This window comes from Phycodurus eques, chromosome 2 (genome assembly GCF_024500275.1).
Source record: "Phycodurus eques isolate BA_2022a chromosome 2, UOR_Pequ_1.1, whole genome shotgun sequence".
Lineage (NCBI taxonomy): Eukaryota > Metazoa > Chordata > Actinopteri > Syngnathiformes > Syngnathidae > Phycodurus > Phycodurus eques.
The window spans coordinates 8262671-8282295 of NC_084526.1; the positions used below are offsets into that span (position 1 = coordinate 8262671).

The 19625-nt window shown below is 43.1% G+C and overlaps 1 protein-coding gene across 1 annotated transcript in view; it reads right to left on the reverse strand.

Annotated features, from left to right (window-relative positions):
• gse1b (Gse1 coiled-coil protein b) overlaps nt 1-19625 on the reverse strand; it is a 199574-nt gene that overhangs the window by 26966 nt on the left and 152983 nt on the right. Inside the window, exon 3 of the mRNA XM_061665999.1 lies at nt 1201-1398. Within this exon, the coding sequence (XP_061521983.1) occupies nt 1201-1398 (198 nt within the window). The remainder of the gene's footprint in view (nt 1-1200; nt 1399-19625) is intronic.

Sequence of the window (19625 nt, forward strand, 5' to 3'; positions counted from 1 at the left end):
AATGGGCTAGGTTAGTAACAGGGTAGGGACAAATAGGGTAGGGACAAAATATTAATATTGCAATATATTGCGTCATAATTGTAATTTAGTTTAATTATAATTCGATATCAATACTGCCACTTTCCATTGTCCAAGCATGTGAACTTGCACATCTCTGTGTTCACTTCAATTGACTGATAACATTGATATGACCACAGAAAATAGATTTATTTTGATGTTTTTTTAAACATATGGATGCTCCTCTACTCACCACTATGTAAATATTTGTCCTTCTTTTGATTAAGACCAAAGAGTCTCATCACTGTCGAGAACAGAGCCGATCGTCATTACTTTAATTTTGAGCTGTTGATTGAGCTTTTGCAACTTATATTACATTACAAACTGTATATACAGTCGTGATGAACCAAAATAAAAATTCTTGGCGGAAAACGAAAAACAAAAGTGAGGAAACCTTGGCCAAAAATCAAAACACCGAAATAAATTATTATGGTAATTATTAATAAAATTGGATTTATGGCTATGATTGAGCACTAACCTCACTAAAAATCCTATCACAATATTTTTTTCTTTTCATATCAGTCGATATCGATACACTGTATATCACGATATGAAACAATTATCTTAAATGTTGCCTGTTAGTCTTAACGTTTTGATTTAAATATTTATTTCCTCTCAAAAGTTGAACATGACATGGAACATTATACAACTGCCTAAAACAAATAAAATATGTTTATATTCATAAACATGTATAATATGACCATGTAAAAGCTTTCCAATTCCGATTTACGCCCAGGGAGTTGGTAACTTTTATGCTTTTTGTATGCTTTTTGCTTTTCATAACTTTGATAAAGGTTAATCCATTTATCTTTAGTCTTCAGAACTTGGGCTCATCTCTGTTCTCGTTGGCAAAGTCCAGCCTGGCCTTCAAATTCTTACTAATCAGTTGTTTGCATCTTCTAGTGTTGCATCTGTACTTTTGTTCCTCTTCATGACCTTCACTCCTGCCCTCTGAATGTTGTTGCTGAATTCACTAAGAGTTCTTCAACTAAGTCAATTTCTTGCCTGCAAATAGCAATATTGCACTCAGCTGCACAAACGGCCCATGGAACACTCTTAAACACAAATACATCAAGAACAAATCTCTGTCACGCAGACAGTTACAAAGGAGGCTCTGACTTGAAGGTCAAATCACAACTTTACCTCGTGGTTCTTCTGCCTGTTTTGCCAGTTTTCGGAGTGCTGCAGCGAATCCAGAGTGAGCCGATTGGGCGGCTGGGCTCCCATTGGCTACGATGGAGCTGTTGAGAGGCGACGGGGTGAGAGGGCTGACCGTCGCCGTTGTACGGGTTGCCGTGGAGATCATTCCTAAGGATGGTGACTTTGGCTCATGGCTCATGCCTGCAAAGAAACAGAAGATATGGAATGATTTTAATATCCAATTGAGCATTTAGGAGCGAGAACTGTCAAATAGTTGATGATACGTTTATTCATTCAAGTCTTTTCACATAGATCAGAACAATATACTACTGAACGACGACTATGCGAAAGAGTACAATCACCTTCGTCAAAATGCATGGGAAAAAAAACAACACATAAAGCTGCTCTCTTGCACACTGATAGTGTGGTGCCGGGTTTCTGTGACAGCTGCAGCGGATGGGGATTGGTGGTGTGAGGGGCAGAGGGCCATTCATTGTACAGCTTGGGGTCAGAGGTGGAAGGTTACGAGGGCAGGTCAACCTTCCACAGCCAAGAACTAAACGTCTGGCTGCATGTCTGCTTGAGGTCAAAGGTGAGACAACACACAACATCGGAACGGCGCTGGCACAATCAAAGTGATTGTGGTACCTTGTGTGTTAACTGTGCATGTTATCAACAGTTCACGTGTGCATGAGACTTCCTGCAACAGCATAACGGAAAAGGATGACTTCTCGTGTAAGAGGGGGAGAAAGGGTGGGAGGTGGTTCCTTTTCTTCCTGTGTGTGTTTGTGTGTGTGTGTTGAAAGGTGACACCGCGTTGACAGCCCCTCAGTCAGTGGAATCCCTAAATGCCAGGAGGCCGTGTGATAGCCTTACATGCTCCGACAACACACACACGCAGGTCAGTTCAGAGGATATCGTTTATGTTCATATTAGTATACATAAAACTAGCACCCAAAAAATGACCCACTGACATAGAAAAAAATGTCAGTAACTCAATTGTATAAATGGGATTTGTATCTGAGTTTACTCTCGAGGCTGAGAGTGCTATAAATAGATTGTGTCCCCTCTGGAGCCGAGCAGCACGGTACCCTGCATGTGTCTGACACATACACAGCAGTGGATTCATACATGAGAGAGAGACAATAACATTCCCAACAGTTCACAGATAGTCCTGCCTGTAACCCCCAAGTTACCCGGTGCACTCCGTGTGAACCCCGTGCACAATTAATAATGGAGTCAACAATGACTACTGGCTGAACAATACACACTGCGCCAATGGGAGAGTGGCAAACGTGCAAACACACAAACAGCCTGTCAGTTAATGCTACTTAGTTAACCCGCTTTCTGGCAGAGAAATCCCATAAAGGCAGGAAAAGTAAGCTAAGAGGGTAAACGAAAGAAAGACTGAGCATTTACTAAATGTAAATAAAGACACAATAAAGACAGAAGGCTGGTGTCCGACCGCACACATCAAGCCACATGGTGAAAGGAGACAGACGAGAATAAAGCTTGACAAACAAACCCAGAGCCACACATCCGGAGGTTTGGCCCGAGTTCCTGTCACCTCCACTCATCACAACCCTCACCCTCCCAAGCCGACAAACAGACAGTGTGGTTGTAGCTCCTTACTGCACAAAGGAGTGGAAGCGCCTGGATCCCCCATGTCTGCATCTTCACATTCAGCCCACACCAGCCCGCACCGGCGGCCGCTGCGAGGACGCACACCATCTTCCTGCTCGCCTCTCTTTGCTCCCTCGCGTCTATCTATCTCCTCTCGCCCGCCTGTCCGCCAGCTCTCCCTCCCCGCCTGCCTCTCACAAAGACCGTTTGGAGCTTATCTAACAAAGCAACACACCACACGCGCTGCCTATCTCTCCCCTCTGTGTTCTCGCTCTCTCCCTCTGAGTGAGAAAACAGAAATTCTTAGCCTAGCAGCTGCTGCGATGTCACATGACCTCATCCCCCCTGCCACCGCCCCCCACACCCCCACACACACATAAACCTCCCTCCTTGACACTCTCCCTCCTCCTCCACCCCTCTCAACCTATAATTCCTTAACCATTTGTAGATAACAGACACAGGCATGCATGGCTTGCCAAGGCGAGCTGGGGGAAGGGGAGAGGCGTAGAAGATCCTCAGCCATTCGCCACGCCTGACCCCTTTGGCGTGTGTGCATGAGCTGTATGTATGTGCATCTACTGATGCAATTGGGATAACTAAGGGTTGGTAAATTCCCTTCCTTTCTTGAGACAGAAAGACATGTCGTGGCATGTGTCAAGCCCTCGAGGATCGAGGAACCATGGGGTTAGGAGCATTGCCCGCAATGAGCTAAGCTCAATTTACTTTACAGGCATTCTCGGTGTGTCATGACAAATTTGACATTCGCAACTACAATGGAAACACATGCAAAAAAAGCACTTTATTTTTATTTTAGACCAGTGGCTACCAGGGTGATAGTAGTGGAGTGTATGTAAAAGCATGGCTTCCGCTCCGTCTGTCCTGCTCTCACTGCAGGGGTGTGAATGGGTCAATTAAAAAAAATTTTTTTTTTTAGTGGGTTCCTGCTGCTATGCCTTCTCCTCTTTTCTCAGAAGAGCAAGGGAGCAGGCAGGCCAGACAGAGGACAGCGGAGAGGGATTACCTTTGGGGCGCAGCTACACGGTAGCGAGCACACAGCCAACGGCCACCTCTTGACAAAGCTATGTTCTGTTATTCACGACATGCTCTATCGCCCCATCCTCACACACCTTAGCTCATTCTTATCACGAGGCAACCACTCTCACAGATCTGACACAAAATCATGAGCTGTGTTCCGTCACAACTCTATAATGAAAGCAAAAAGGATGTCAGTATGACACTATGGGCAGAAATTGTAAAGACACAACACTGAATGAATGAATGAATCAATGCACTGATAGAGCTTACGACCCTTAGACCCCAGTGCATCTTTGTTATTCATCTAAACAAGACATTTTGAAAGATTCCACAGTTCCTCCACCATCATCAGGAGTAAAAATTTCTCTTTTATTTCCTCAATCTTTATGATTGCATTGACCAAGGCCACTGTTACCGAGGGTTATAATATGTACAAAAAATATGTTTAAAAAAGATCTAACAAGATATTTTATATATATATATATATATATATACATACATATACATAAACAAGACAACAACAGTACAGTATGTGAGCAAAAGCGTTTGTACCAGAAGAGATTATGGTACTCAGACCCTGCTGACTAACACACCCAAGTCTCCAGCTCAGTATTACCAGGCGACAGGCAATCCAAGAAATAACCAGCAGATGGCGACATCGCCCAGGTAATTGGTAAAGCAGCACATGGCCCAGCCTTGCCTTTGAAATCCAGTCAGATGCAAGACGGGAAGGGAGCAACTGATTCAACCGATAACATTCTCTTGCATGAAAGTCTGAGGAGATGTGAATACATAATGTGTTTTGGCAATGGCACGAAGGTTGCTAAAAGGAATGTGTTACATACACGCTGAGCTTCCACGCGCTGTTACACCCTGAGGGGGAAATAAAACAAAAAGGTCTGAAAAACGGAATGTAGATTACAGCAAATCACACACGCACGCGCACACATGCACACAGTCTGAACAGATTGACTGCTAAATGGTATACAGTAAACGCATATTTTTAACACCCCACAGAGTAAAGCTGATCACTAACCGCCATCGTCAAATAAACACACAGTTGCACCTTTTAGTGGTTTTAATTGAGATTGCTCTCTTTCTTTCTCGCCATCTCTCTCACACACACTCACAAAATAAATCCTCTTGGCTCCTGTATGCCCCGGCCAGTGGGGAGATAATGCAGTGGCAGCTTTGGCGAGTGGTTAATCTTTAACCAGGAAGGGATTTGCCTATCAGCTTGTTAAAACTAGCAGTGGCAGCCCATCTACGCTAAGTTGAACAAAGCGAGGCTGGAAGAGGATAGCCTACAACTGCGGAAGCATCGTTCACTTTGAGGGAAAGCAGATGCTTCTTGTTTTTTTTTGAAACAAGCTGGGCACAGTTCTAGCATCCATTGTAGATTTGTATCCACAGTAATGTGGATGCAATTCACTGACTTGCCATATTAGACGAGGACGGTAGTTAAAACACGTTTTAAAATTGAACTCTCATACATTCAACCATCTCGCTGTGTGTTGACTTTTCCCACTGTACAGTAAGAGCGGAACAAATACAATATGTGCACTGTACTGGTTCTTCCAGAAACCTGCTTGGAGCGTTTGACTAATAGCAACGATGTTTTTTTTGTTCGTAGATGAGTTTTAACTACATGGATGGAATAGTTATAAAACTCAAGTGACTTTTAATGTTTTGTGTGACCAATGTGCATTTTATGATTATAAAAAAAAAAAAAAAAAAAAAAAAACAAGCAAAAAAAAAAAAAAGGGCTCAGATCATAGACTGTGATAATCATTGTGAAAGGGGACCGCAGATGCTTTGCTCACTGGGGGAAAAGACAACTTCCATTTGAGGGGCAGGTTCCAGTTCCTGTCATGGTGAAATTAGGCAGTGTTAAGTAGCTCAGCCACTCATACGGGAGGGATTTTGGAGTTAGCGTGATGAGAACTTGTCATCCGTTATGGCTGACAGCCTTGTTAGCCGTGGTGACAAGGCTGTCCGAGGGGCGGGCATGTTAATAGCACTTCTCAGTATAAAAAGACGTAAATCATGGAAGAATACAAGTGATGCAAATAATCTAAACTAGCAGTAGGCTGTACAAAGGGCACTACTGCACTCTGAATTACAGAGAGCGCTAAAGGAGTAAAACTACAGTTAGGTCAACAAGTATTTGGACAATGACAGATTGTATGATTTTCCTTCGATACATCACACAGGGTCTGAAATAAAACAATCAGCTAGTGATGTCACGATATGAAAATTCTGATTTCAATACTATACCTGAATAAAGTACTTTGATACCACTACTGAAACGATACCATTAGCATTAAGCTCGCAGATTTTCATTTGTTGAAATTCTGCGGCTAGGTTGAACATTTAGTTTTTGGTGTCAGATTCAAACTGACTTACTTCAACTGTGACCTGTAACCTTTTATGGATTAAACTAAAACCCCCACGCTTACCATACTGTTATTGTGTGGAGCCCTGGAGGTTGAGATTAAAGTAGCCTACCGCACACGCTCGTCTGACTTTTGTTCTCTCCACATAAAAACTCTGTACATTTTTTAATTGGACTGATTAATAAACTGCTTGAAGCAAGCACACATTGACTATTTACCCCTATTTACTATTTACTATTTACCCCCACCCCACATACACACACACACATTTACACAAAAGTACTGGTTACTTAAAATGCGCCGTATCATTTAATGTTTCATGCTGGGGTATCATAGTACTTTTCGAGTACCAGTATCCTTTGCAGCCATACAATCAACTTATCATTGAAGTGTGGACTTTCAATTTAAATTTAAGAGGTTGTTATTGGGGAGAGAAAAAAAACAACTTTTAGGAACTCCAGCCACTGCACAATATCTACATTTTCAAGTTTCAAAAGTATTTGGACAAAGAGACATATTGATTGATATTTTCTCGTGAGCCCATGCACAGAAAGATTTCAGAGTTTCCTTTCTGGAGATGCTTTCCCAACACTTTACTTTCAAAGTGAATGAATAAAGGCAACTCTGTCATTGCCCAAATACTTATGGACCTAACTGGACATAAGCAAATGAAAGCAGGAATAAGAAAAGCACTTAAGGTCATATCTTCAGTTTAGCAAGCATGCACGGAAAGTGAACCTTTGACATACTGTAATATACAGACTCACTCAACTCACTGACAGCAGGATAAACCTGCTCAGGTGGTTCCAGGTTTGTTTAACTTCAAAGATGAGATGTCAGGACAATTTACCCTCGAGCACGAAAGAACGGATCTGTCTGCTCGAGTGTTTGCAAATGCGCACACACCTGCGAGCGCATGCCTGAGCGCGTGCGTGTCACCTCATTTGCCTCATGGCGAAGGCCAAGAAATCATATCAAGGAAATCCTGTAACAGTAGCTTTATGGCTACAAAGAGTCAGGGTGAGAAACAAGAAGGGGAGGAGTGAAGAATCAGGGCGCGAGCCAGCCAGCATTGCCTGTGTGAGGGCTGTCATTATACAGCAGGCCTCCATTATGCAGCTACAGCGGAGAACAGAGAACATCTTCCTCTGACCTCACTTTCTCACACAGACAGACAGACCCACACACAAACACAGCACAAAAGCAATACACGAGAAACTTTAAGTGTGTCTGTGTGTGTTGTTCATCCCTCACCTCCTACTTCTCTTGCGCTCTTCTAGTCACACTGCACACCACCACCACCTCAACCTGCCGGCCAGCAGCTTGCGACAAAAACCTGAATTTCAAAAGACCAGCCGGCATCTCTTCCCTCTTGTCACCTTCCTCTCCTTTTATTTGGAGAAGCACACATCCACAGAGAGTCTATGTATTGAAGGGAGGCACGAACTCAGATGATATTCTCCCCTCCTCCCTGCATCCGACTCACCCACCCCGACAGCGCCATTTCCTCTGTCTGTTAATTACATGCTGGCGGTGGTAGAGGTTGCTGTGCGTGTGTGTTTGTGTGTGACCGTGTCATCTGAGGAGTGTGTGGCTGTGTTCTCGGAGACACCAGCGTGGGCGCGTAACAGCACAGTCTGGTTACGCTTGACAACGCTGCTTAGAGTGCAAGCACCCAAATGCAGGGGGAAAAAAAAACGCACGCACACCACACACACACACACACACACACACACACACACACACACACGCACGCACGCATACGCACACACACACAATACCACGCGCACATTAGAGCCTTCTGTCTTCTCTGGCTCACATGGTCCATGCCCCAGGAGTCAAGCTGCTGTCTGTGTGGCTGCGCTCTCTCAGCAGCTTCTTGCTGAGAGGCACGCAGCCCCCGTTGCTGTCCTAACGAGGGGGCCAGCTTCAGCACCAGCCCAGCCTTTCTACTGAGAGGAGGCAGGGAGTCCACTCTCGACTCACCCGTACTCGCAATCATGGTCTACACCGCCATCGGGCCCTGCTGACTTTGTCTTTAAGCACCTGCTGCCGTGAGTCAGGGGAAGGTAGCTGGGCGCCAAGACGTGACAGGTGTTGTGCATGTGAACTAAAATGCACAAATGGATGCAAATACGTAGAACGGAAGCACTGCCATTGAGCATATCATGGTTTATGCACCTGTGATGCTCAAAAACCTGAAGTCCCATAAACACACAGGCTGCACGTGCCACTACACTATACGAGATACACTCAAAATTCTGCTGTATTCACAGTTTGGGTATTTTCCATTTTCTACCACCACACCTTTGTAGATGTGCAAAATATCATTTATGACTTAATCATATAATAATTCAACTGTTCAACTTCTACACAAAAGTAAATTAAAACTAAACAAAAATGTCAATGTAATTTCCTCACCTAACCCAAAAAAAAACCTAACCCAAAAAAAAAACCTCCACCTTTTCAATCCCAGGGGTAAAAAAACAGGTGAAGCCACGTGGTGGTTGTCTCTTTACAATGACATAACACCACCATGGAGGCCATCATTACCAACGAGTGAGTGTTAAATTTTGATGAATTCATACAAACCTGTGTAAAATGTACAACCCCAATTCCAATGACGTTGGAACATTGTGTTAAATATAAATAAAAACAGACTACAATGATTTGCAAATCATGTTCAACCTATATTTAATTGAATACACTTCAAAGACAAGATATTTAACGTTCAAACTGATAAACTTTATTGTTTTTAGCAAATAATCATTAACTTAGAATTTTATGGCTGCAACACGTTCCAAAAAAGATGGGACAGGTGGTAAAAAAGACTGAGAAAGTTGAGGAATGCTCATCAAACACCTGTTTGGAACATCCCACAGGTGAACAGGCAAATCGGAACAGGTGGGTGCCATGATTGGGTATAAAAGGAGCTTCATTGAATTGCTCAGTCATTAACAAGCAAAGATGGGGCGAGGTTCACCTCTTTGTGAACAAGTGCGTGAGAAAATAGTCGAACAGTTTAAGAACAATCTTCCTCAACGTACAATTGCAAGGAATTTAGGGATTTCATCATCCACGGTCCATAACATCATCAAAAGGTTTAGAGAATCTGTAGAAATCACTGCATGGAAGCGGCAAGGCAGAAAACCAACATTGAATGCCCGTGACCTTCGATCCCTCAGGCAGCACTGCATCAAAAACCGACATCAACGTGGACAGGATATCGCCACATGGGCTCAGGAAGACTTCCGAAAACCAATGTCAGTAAATACAGTTCGGCGCTACAACCGTAAGTGAGACTTGAAACTCTACTATGCAAAGCAAAAGCCATTTATCAACAACACCCAGAAACTCCGCCGGCTTCTCTGGGCCCGAGCTCATCTAAGATAGACTGATGCAAAGTGGAAAAGTGTTCTGTGGTCCGACGAGTCCACATTTCAATTTGTTTTTGGAAATTGTGGACATCGTGTCCTCCGGGGCAAAGAGGAAAAGAACCATCCGGACTGTTATGGACGCAAAGTTCAAAAGCCAGAATCGGTGATGGTATGGGGCTGTGTTAGTCCCAATGGCATGGGTAACTTACACATCTGTGAAGGCACCATTCATGCTGAAAGGTACATACAGGTTTTGGAGAAACATATGCTGCCACCAAAACAATGTCTTTTTTATGGACACCCCTGCTTATTTCAGCAAGACAATGCCAAACCACATTCTGCACGTGTTACAACAGCGTGGCTTCGGAGTAAAAGAATCCAGGTACTAGACTGGCCTGCCTGCAGTCCAGACCTGTCTCCCATTGAAAATGTGAGACGCATTATGAAGCGTAAAATACGACAATGGAGACCCCGGACTGTTGAACAGCTGAAGCTGTACATCAAGCAAGAATGGAACGAATTCCACCTACAAAGCTTCAACAATTAGTGTCCTCAGTTCCCAAACGTTTATTGAATGTTGTTAAAAGAAAAGGTGATGTAACACATTGGTAAACATGACCCTGTCCCAGCTTTTTTGGAACGTATTGTTAATGATTATTTGCTAAAAACAATAACGTTTATCAGTTTGAACATTAAATATCTTGCCTTTGTAGTGTATTCAATTAAATATAGGTTGAACATGATTTGCAAATCATTGTATTCTGTTTTTTATTTATGTTTAACAACCTCCCAACTTCATTGGATTTGGGGTTGTATTTCATGATATTGGTAAATGCAACAATATAATAGTACATCATTAAGGCTTCTGTAATTAACACCTGAACTCTAATAAATTCCCATTGCCACTATTTTAAGAAACATGGTACAAAAAAAAGCATTGCAATTAACAGTGTGTGCTAAACAAATATTTCATGGTAAATGGCAATGCTAATATTAAATTCTACAGAACCACTCACTGATTTTTTTTCCCAATAGTATGGCCTTCACGCGTTGAATGAATTGCGACACATGGTTATAGTCATTGAGAAATGGAATGAGGGGCTGCATTATCTCTAGTCTTCAGCTTCAATATGAAACCAGATGAACAAAAGAGCAGCTCTACCTGTGCAAACAGCAGTCAGACAACACGGAGAATATGGAAAGTTGTGCATTAGTTGTGTAAAATACACGATATGACAGTCAGCTGATTGAGCTGATGTCACGAGGGGGGAGGATTTGTGTGTATCAAGTGGCAAACAGACAAACCATGTTGAAGAGAGATAGAGGCAGACACTGATAGAGGGGAAGGAGACATGATGGTGTGATAGCAGTAGAAAAAGCCTTTGTTTAAAGAATAGCCTGTAGTGCAATGTTGGGTTAGACAGAGAGACACAAACAAGACAGACACATAAACACATGTACATTAGTGGGTCATGCATTACGTATTGAGCACACTCACATTAATAATGCTAAATGAGAAAGAGGTGAGGGCGAGTAGTCAAGTATGGTCAGTGCTGAGTGTGTATCATTCCCTTATCTAGTGTGCTCATGTTGCCTGCCCTGTTTGTTTAGCCGCTGCTAATCAGACTCTGCGGTACGACAACGGCAGCAGCGAACGCCGCCTTACACACACACACACACACACACACAAAAAATACAATAAAAAATATTCTACAGGTTTCTAAACGTTTGGTGTCGTGAATGGAGCAAGAGTTACTCAAGCAAACGACAATCATTCCATATAAATGTGCAGTATGCATTTGTGCTCTTTGTGACTTGGTGACCGTTGAGTCAAACTGGTCTTGACTGTTTAAAATGGTGCGCAAATGTGGCCTACATCCCTACTTATATAACATTATGCAAAACTGGGAGAAAAAAAAAAGAAAAAGAGTTGAACTGTATAAAAGAAAGATATAAGCTACTATAGTATATGGGGTTACTTGGGACAGGTGGGGTTAAAAAATGATTGACCCTGAAACATATCATTTATAGAGTAAATTCATAGCGATACAGTGCCTGAGTGTAAAGTGACAAGCAAATTAACATTTCACTCTTACAGTAAATGCCTTGCCAGCAAATATTAGCCACATAGGCATGAGTGAGTTTTGTTAAGCCGGGTGACAAGGACAGCGGAACATACAAGGGAGCACATTGTGGCCGCTGAACACACAGCGATGCACAAGTTGAGCAGGGAAATGTGGAACACAAAGCGGAACGTGTTCAAATAACAAAAAAAAAGAACCACAGGAAGTGTCTGGGTTAGTGTTGTACTTGACTTCCTGGTGTGCTATGAGATTGTGCCGATGTTGCTGTCCTGTCTGTCTCAAATCCACTCAGCTTTTCAAATAACTACATTATCACTTGATTATTCAACTGTGTAAGTGGTCCGCATATTTTAGAGCCTAACTGTACTACAGTTTTCTTTAACACCCTTCTTCTCGAACGCAAAAGGGGAAACCCATTAAGCAGAATCGAAAATGGTGCAAAAATCCCAGACATGTCCAGAGACAGAACTCTGCACGGAGGCGAACAGAAGTGGCGACATGAGAGAGGAAAAAAGGCACGCATGTTGGCCAAGCAAAACCTTAATTTCCTAAACATCCTATAGTGGTTTCGCCATCATCACACAGGCAGACCACATAGCAACCCTGCCCTGACACACACAGAGAGCGGTTTGCATGCGCCACCATCTGCATATCGTCTCAGGACATAGTTTTATAATGCTAGTCAAATCTAAGTCTCTTCCAGTAAAATACATACCATCCTCTCCATTGAGGAACTATGCAAACCCATGCAAAAGCCCTTCTCTTGCTCTCTCTCAACATCCAGTGCTATCCAAAGCTATCAATGAACGCTGTTGATAAGGAAATGCAAAGTGGGTCACCTTTAACTCCGCGGCTCCTCGTATAAACAATACAGGGAGCTGCTTGGGACTGCGCTAATCAGCGCCAGGTGCTGTCGCCACAGACAAACTGTCACCCACACTTTCCTGAACACAGCTGCTGTCTCGCCCCACCCCACCCCAGACGCTCACCACACTGCAGGCTAGTGCAACACTGCAAAAAACTGCACAAAAGGCCCCCGAAAACATGCCGACCCGGTTATGGGCACGATTACTCAGGAAAATGTTCAACGGCTTCAAAACGGCACGTCGCGAGCGCGAAACGCTTCAACTCTGAGCCAGCTTTTCATACATCGTCTTACACTCTCATTGTGTGCTCAACTATCAGTTACAAGGGACGATAAGTCACTAAATTCAATTTGTCAACACAGCAAAAAAAAATATGAATTAAAAAAAATATGAATAAATCGTTAAATCATTTGTACGAGGTGTGACACACACGTTCCAGGACTGTGTCATAAAAAATATCGTTCAAATCCAAACTACAAGTTTCCCATTTCAAAGCAATCCACCAGGAGTATATTGAACTTTTCCAGCCTTCTCTGCCGTGCCGTCATAGATTCCTGGAACAATTAGTTAAGGATCCTCCACAGCACTGATAGCACGGCCATCTTGATGTCGTCCACAGTTTCAAAACGGGTCCCCTACAGCTTGGGAAATATGATTTTAAAAAAAATAATAATTTAAAAAATTTAATAAAAAAAAAAAAAATCACACATAGACATGTCTGGTGAGTAGGGAGATTGCTCCAGCACGGCGATGTTCTTCTCGGTCAAGAACTGTCGGATGCTCAGGGCATTGAGACCAGGCATGACGTCATGGTGACGCAGCCACTCGTTGTCCTGCCACAGCTCTCGCCTCTTCTCATACACTGAACGAAGCAAAATCCACAGGATCTTTTTGCAGACGGGCTGGTTGATTGTCGGGGCCACATTGAAGGGGAAAACTCTTAGTTTGGGTTTGAAAAATATCTTTTGACACCAGTCCTGGAGCTTTTTTTTGACACATCTTGTGAATATAGATTTTTTAAAATAAAATCATGCAATGAAAACTGCTGTACGTTTGTGCCTACTTTAGTGGCCAAGTGCACTTGAATAAATAAATAAATAAATAAAGGTGTGCGGCGCGCCTTGAAAAGCAGCTGTTGAACGTGCACGCGCTTCAAGTGAGGTGAAGGCGCGCGCGTGGGAAGTGATTCAACACCGTCCACCTGCCACGCGCGCACACACAAAAACAACTAACGTCAACAAACAAACAAACAGGCTCACATCCTTCACTCGAGGCCACCAAATGGCCCGAACAACATGCAAGACAATACGAGCTGTAAACGAGCACTGGCATTTTCGACTGCCGAGGAAAAGCTACTTGTACACTTACTTCACAATGACGGCTCAGTAAAACAAGCCCAAAGGTTGCGTTTTGCATAATAAATGCAAGCAAGTTGAAGTTAATTGGGGTCTGTGTGCTCGGAGGGGGGTCACCCCTTCAGGCTCATCTGCTCTTTAAAAGACAATTGTCTGGAAACCTTTACGATACATAAGTAGCACGAGAGCTAAACGCTACAATCGCGACTACTGTACCTTACTTCGCTTTTGCTTCCCCTTCCGCAATGGGGGAAAAAAAAGAACGGTCGGCTGCAGCGAAAAAAATTAAATTAAATTAAAAAAAATAAAGACAGCCGCCGTTTGCTCGATATCCTGAGGACTTTCTTAATAACATACACAATAATATCCTCGCTTAACACAAACAACGCCACAAGGTTTACACTCACCGCAAACAGCGAGAAAGGGCTCATTCCAGGGTTAATAAATTAGTAACTTCCTGCCGTCATCGGCGGTGGGAACGCGGATACATCCATCCGTCGAGTGCTCCGACTTTTGTTGCCGCGCAGGAAGCTCCGGCGCGGAGCTGAGAGCAGAAGAGAGGAGAAGGTGGCCGGCTGCTGGGAGCCGGGAGCCGGGAGGCGGGAGCCGGGAGGCGGGAGGCGGGAGGCGGGGCTTCGTCGCAGGCGAGCCGGAGGAGGGGGAGGGGGAGGTGGGGTGGTGGGCATAAGCACCTGCTCCCCCCTCTGCCACGCATCCGGGGCCCGAAGGACGGACCCCGCTTTGCGGCCCCCCCCCCCCCCCGCCTACATGGCGTCAACTCAATAAAGTTGCCAGCGTCCTCAACCACGGCGAAGGGATCGAGTCACTTCTTGTTTCTTATAAACAAACACATTCCACTTTATTTTATGAGTATTAACAGATACAGCGCCCACTGATATTTATAAACACTACTGTGTGTTTTATGATGTAATGCAAAGGTGACAAACTCAGATACAGCCCGCTGTGTCTACTTCGTGATTCATGATAATGCTTACATTTTTTTTTTATTTCGGAAAAAAGAAAAAATCAGTACCAAAATTGCATATTTTCCTCCCTTTTTTATATATATTACAAGCATTTTTTCCCCATCAAATCCCTTTTTAAAAAAAGTCACTGTAAAGCAAAAATAAATGTCTCCTATGTAAATGTCACACACCACACTGAAGAGTTCTGTTAACAACACTGCCAAATTTGAATGATTTCAAAACATTTAAATGTCTATAAAATGAGGTTCAGAAATCGTGCAAAATCAAGCATTGGTCTCCGCTCTCAAGCACTGTGGAAGTATCCGCTGACTGCATGAAAACCACACACCCCTGAAAAATGGATGTGACTTGGTCCAGGGGCAGAGCCAGGGGTTGGCCAGGATGTGGCATCGGGTGGCCACCCCGATGGCCAACCCTCTCCTGTGTCGCCAAGTTTATTTTTGTTTCTAAACAGCCACTAGACTCAAAAGTAGAAAAGGTACAGTAGTTTGAGGGGTAAAAAGTTCGATCACCATGCCCTCCCTGCGCCCCGCCCCTTTGACGATCGGTTTTGAAAGGGCAAAAAGTTAGCTCAGCACCGCTGACAGTGTAACGCTCCACAATTCAGGGTAGTTATTCTGTCTTTGCAGATGTTTTTAGCAATTATCTTCAAACGTCTAAAGTATAATCAAAACATACATCCATCCATTTTCAACACCGCTTATAGCTGGTTAGGGTCACGGGGTGCCGGAGCCTATCCCAGCTGATTTCGGGCGAAAGGCGGACTACACCCTGAACTGGTCGCCAGTCAGTCGCAGGGCACATATAGACACGGACAACCATTTGCACTCACATTCACACGGTCACTGAGTGGGAACTTAACCCATGCTGCCCGCGCCAAAGTCTGCCGACTGTACCGCTCCATCATCAGTGACTATTTCAAAACAAATGGAGTATCTGAATTCATTTTAGAAGGTTTTTAACATAAAGTGATCAATAACTGTATATAAAATATTTGTGTCACAATTTTCCATGACTTCTGATTTCAAATTCAATTTATTTAAAAAAATATCCAGTATATATATAAACAATTCCAGGTTCAATTGTGTACATACTGTATAGTTGTAGAGTCACTTTATCATATTATTACATCGCTTTCACAGTCATACGGCTCTGAAGGACACCATAACTATGGTGTGGCTTGCAACTGAAATGAGTTTGACATCCCTGATACTTTATCAAAGGTTCCACTTTTCACTGAGAGGTATTTACTGTATTTAACCATGTTTTATGTTTAATATAGGGGTCTAGGTAATTAGAGCACTCAATGCACTGTATTACAACACCTTTTGTCCTTGGGTAAGTACATTTTATTTATATTGCACTTCTCAGAGAGAGGACTGAAAAAGTCTTTCACATGGTTGAAATACAGAATGACGTTTGCCACGAGGGGAAACAAAACAATCAAATCTTACTTATCTTTAAATGGGTCCCTCTACATGCACAAGGTACACCCTGGACTGGTAGCCAGTCAATCACAGGGCACAGTAATAAACTTATTGAACATTTCATTAATACCTGCATTACAGTGGAAACCAAGCTTGTGGATAAACTCTACTTGTAATGACTCTATTCTTACAAGTAGGTGGACCACAAGTGTCGCTTACCCTATTACAAAATGCACCCATATTTTTCAAGAATTTTGTCAACCCATATTGTCAAAATCCCACAAAATCCTGATTTAATCTTATGGCTCTCTCAAAACATCTGTGAGGGCACCAAGATAACAGGAATGCATAGGCCTTTACAAGACCAGAATCAATGTGGAAATCGCATTTTAATTTAAATTAAGCAACAGGTGTAAGGAAAATGATCCTTTTGTTTAGCCAATTAATTATGTTGCACATTCAGTGAGAAGAAGAGGTAATTCATGGATTGTCCACATGGGGACAGCCACTAACCAAGAGCACACAGTGAAGCTTCAGACGACAAGCGTCATAAAATCTACCAACTCCTTCCTGGTTCATCAATGGTTTTACTGTGGATTAGATAGTAACGGCCCCACAGATTGTAGAATCAAAGCCGCTCTTGCCAGCGATAAAGACAGACAGTTCTTCCAAAGCCGAGGATGGATATTTGGATTACATAGGCAATGGCTGAGGAGGAGGTAGGGTGAGGCATTTCTAATAGCATTGAATTCATTGTTAAAATATGCATTGTGGGGCTCCTGCCACAACCTGCAGTTGGCAAAAGTACTGTACTTACACTGTACTTACAATAAATAAAAGTCTTAGGCAAAATAAGTACTGATTCAACTGAAAGTAAAAATGAATGTTGACTGCCACTAATACACATTGCCTGTTTGGATAACTTGGCAAAATAGACTTTTATGCGCACAAAATAGTTTACCTCTTTTATCAACTTTCAAAGTGCTTGTACGGAGAAGAACAAAAAAAAAAACAACTAGCTAAGATTAGCTCAAACCTTTATGCTATCAAAACAATGTGTAGCTTTTCTAATGTGAACTGACCAAAAAATAAATAAATCTTGGAATCAACAATATCAAACAATTCTCTTAAATAAGGCCATGGATGGAGACTAGTTTGCTTCTCCAAATCTGTTACATCAGCATCATTAATGGTCCCAAAGTCCAAAAGATCTCAATCAAGTAAGATCTCAAGCGCACTTAACTTTACCTCTCTCTGTTTACGATTTTTACATCGTGTCGTCATCCGCGGAGGCTGACAAAAAGTAACCAGCACATTTTGACCAGGTAAGGGCTAGAAAGTACAGATATCTGTTTTCAAGTTTAGGGAGTAGGAGTAAAAAGTCCTCAGAAAAATAAATACTCAAGTACAGACACCTGAAAAATGTACTTGCTGTAAATACAGCAATGAAGTATTCGTACTTTGTTACTTCCCACCACTGACCCTACATAATGTCAGTGCTTTCGATGTCACGACCTTACTCTAGAACGTGTGTCTGGATGCACTTGTGCAGTGTGTGGTAATGACTGTGTGTGTTGTCTTTCATCCAAGTGCTGGTGTGTCCCTCACCTCTATTTGACCTGCCTGCCAGCGAGAGGGAGCAGGTACCATGCGGCACAGAGACCACCGCCTCTGATCTGCCTCTTGCCGTCTGTGCACACGCTACAGTTTGGACAGCTTTCTCCTCACTGACAGAGCCGCCTTCTGTTGATTTAGTCACACGGCCTCGGATGTCTTTTTTAAATTTGTTTACTTTGACACTGCCCCCTCTATTAACCACCATTGAACTTTTTTGCATTGAGTCATTTTTGTTATTAATGATAAATTGTTAACCATTTACACTCTCTAGCTGCATGAATACTTCTCTGACAAAACTGTGTTTCACTATCTGTGTTTACATTATTAGTATTTTTTGAAATGTCACTGCATTGTGCAGATGTACCTAATGTTTAGGCTATCTGTGTCCATCTTTGCCAACTCCACCCTCTTTTATACCCCCCACCTAAGATGATTACTTGCTATCCATGCTACTAACATTCCTCTTTATCTCTGCAGCCTTTGCCCCCCTCCCACCCCTCTCTCCCCCAGCAGCAGACCTGGCCTAAGGCATCGTTCTCTTAATTTAATAAAGGGGCTTAAGCTTTTGAGAGGCTTTTGAAGGATCTGACTGCTGTTACATTCATTACAATCTATCAGCCACTGGAGACAGAAACAGCATGGCTGTGGAAGAGAAGAAGGGAGGCTTCCAAAATTGTGCTAATTATTACATTTACACCTATTTTGTCCTGACTGAAATTATGGCAGCACCCCCCACCCTTTTCAGGATGCCTCCTTGAACTCCCTCTCCCACCTCCATTATGTGGACGACAAGTGGCAGCTCTTTTAGCCTTCACCGTGGGGAGACAGACTCAAAAAAGGATACGCTGTAGTGCATAAAAGAAGACACCCCCACCACCAAAAATGGGACACAATTTTCAATATGATTCACTGCAGTTCTACATTATACGACAACCGCCATAATACAAATTTGTTAAATATACACATCTCAGACAGTGTCAATCTTAACAATATTATCTTAATAAAGGCAGGGTTTCTAATACAGCCTGTGGCTTTTATGTGCGTATGTAAATGAATATTTGCACGGTTGCGGCTGGATGACTGGCTAGGCCACTGTGTGTGCTCCACACTCGTCCATGGAAGCTAATAGAGGTAATTAACATGCTGATGAGAAGTTGAACCAACAGCAGGGGAGGAGCGAGGCAGAGTGACAGGTTAAACAAGGAAAGGAAAGCCCTGTTTTGTTGTTTACCTCTGCGAAGAAGGGCTGTCTTTAGACTCCAATGTGCATGTATACACATTTGGAATTTAGTGGAATCGAGTGCGATAATCTGCCTTAAATCTACTTGACATCACTGGAAATATGCGTCTTATCTGCCCTCACCCACCTATGTAAATATTAACAGATGTAGGAACACATGGTGTAAGGTAAAAGAAAGCAGAGTCGGGAAATAAACGGGGAGGACAGGGACATCTTTAGATGGGACGTGGGTAAACGGAAGGAGAAGGGAGGAGATGTATGGATTGAACATGTTTGGCTCTGTTCCCTCCCATCTGCTCATGTGTATGTATGCAACAGGGGGAGTGTGGTGAGGCCTATTCACAGAGGCGGTAATAGGCTGGGGGGAGCCAGGATGTGTCTGAGCCACTGACCTGCCCATTAGCTCTCTCCACTCCGTTAAG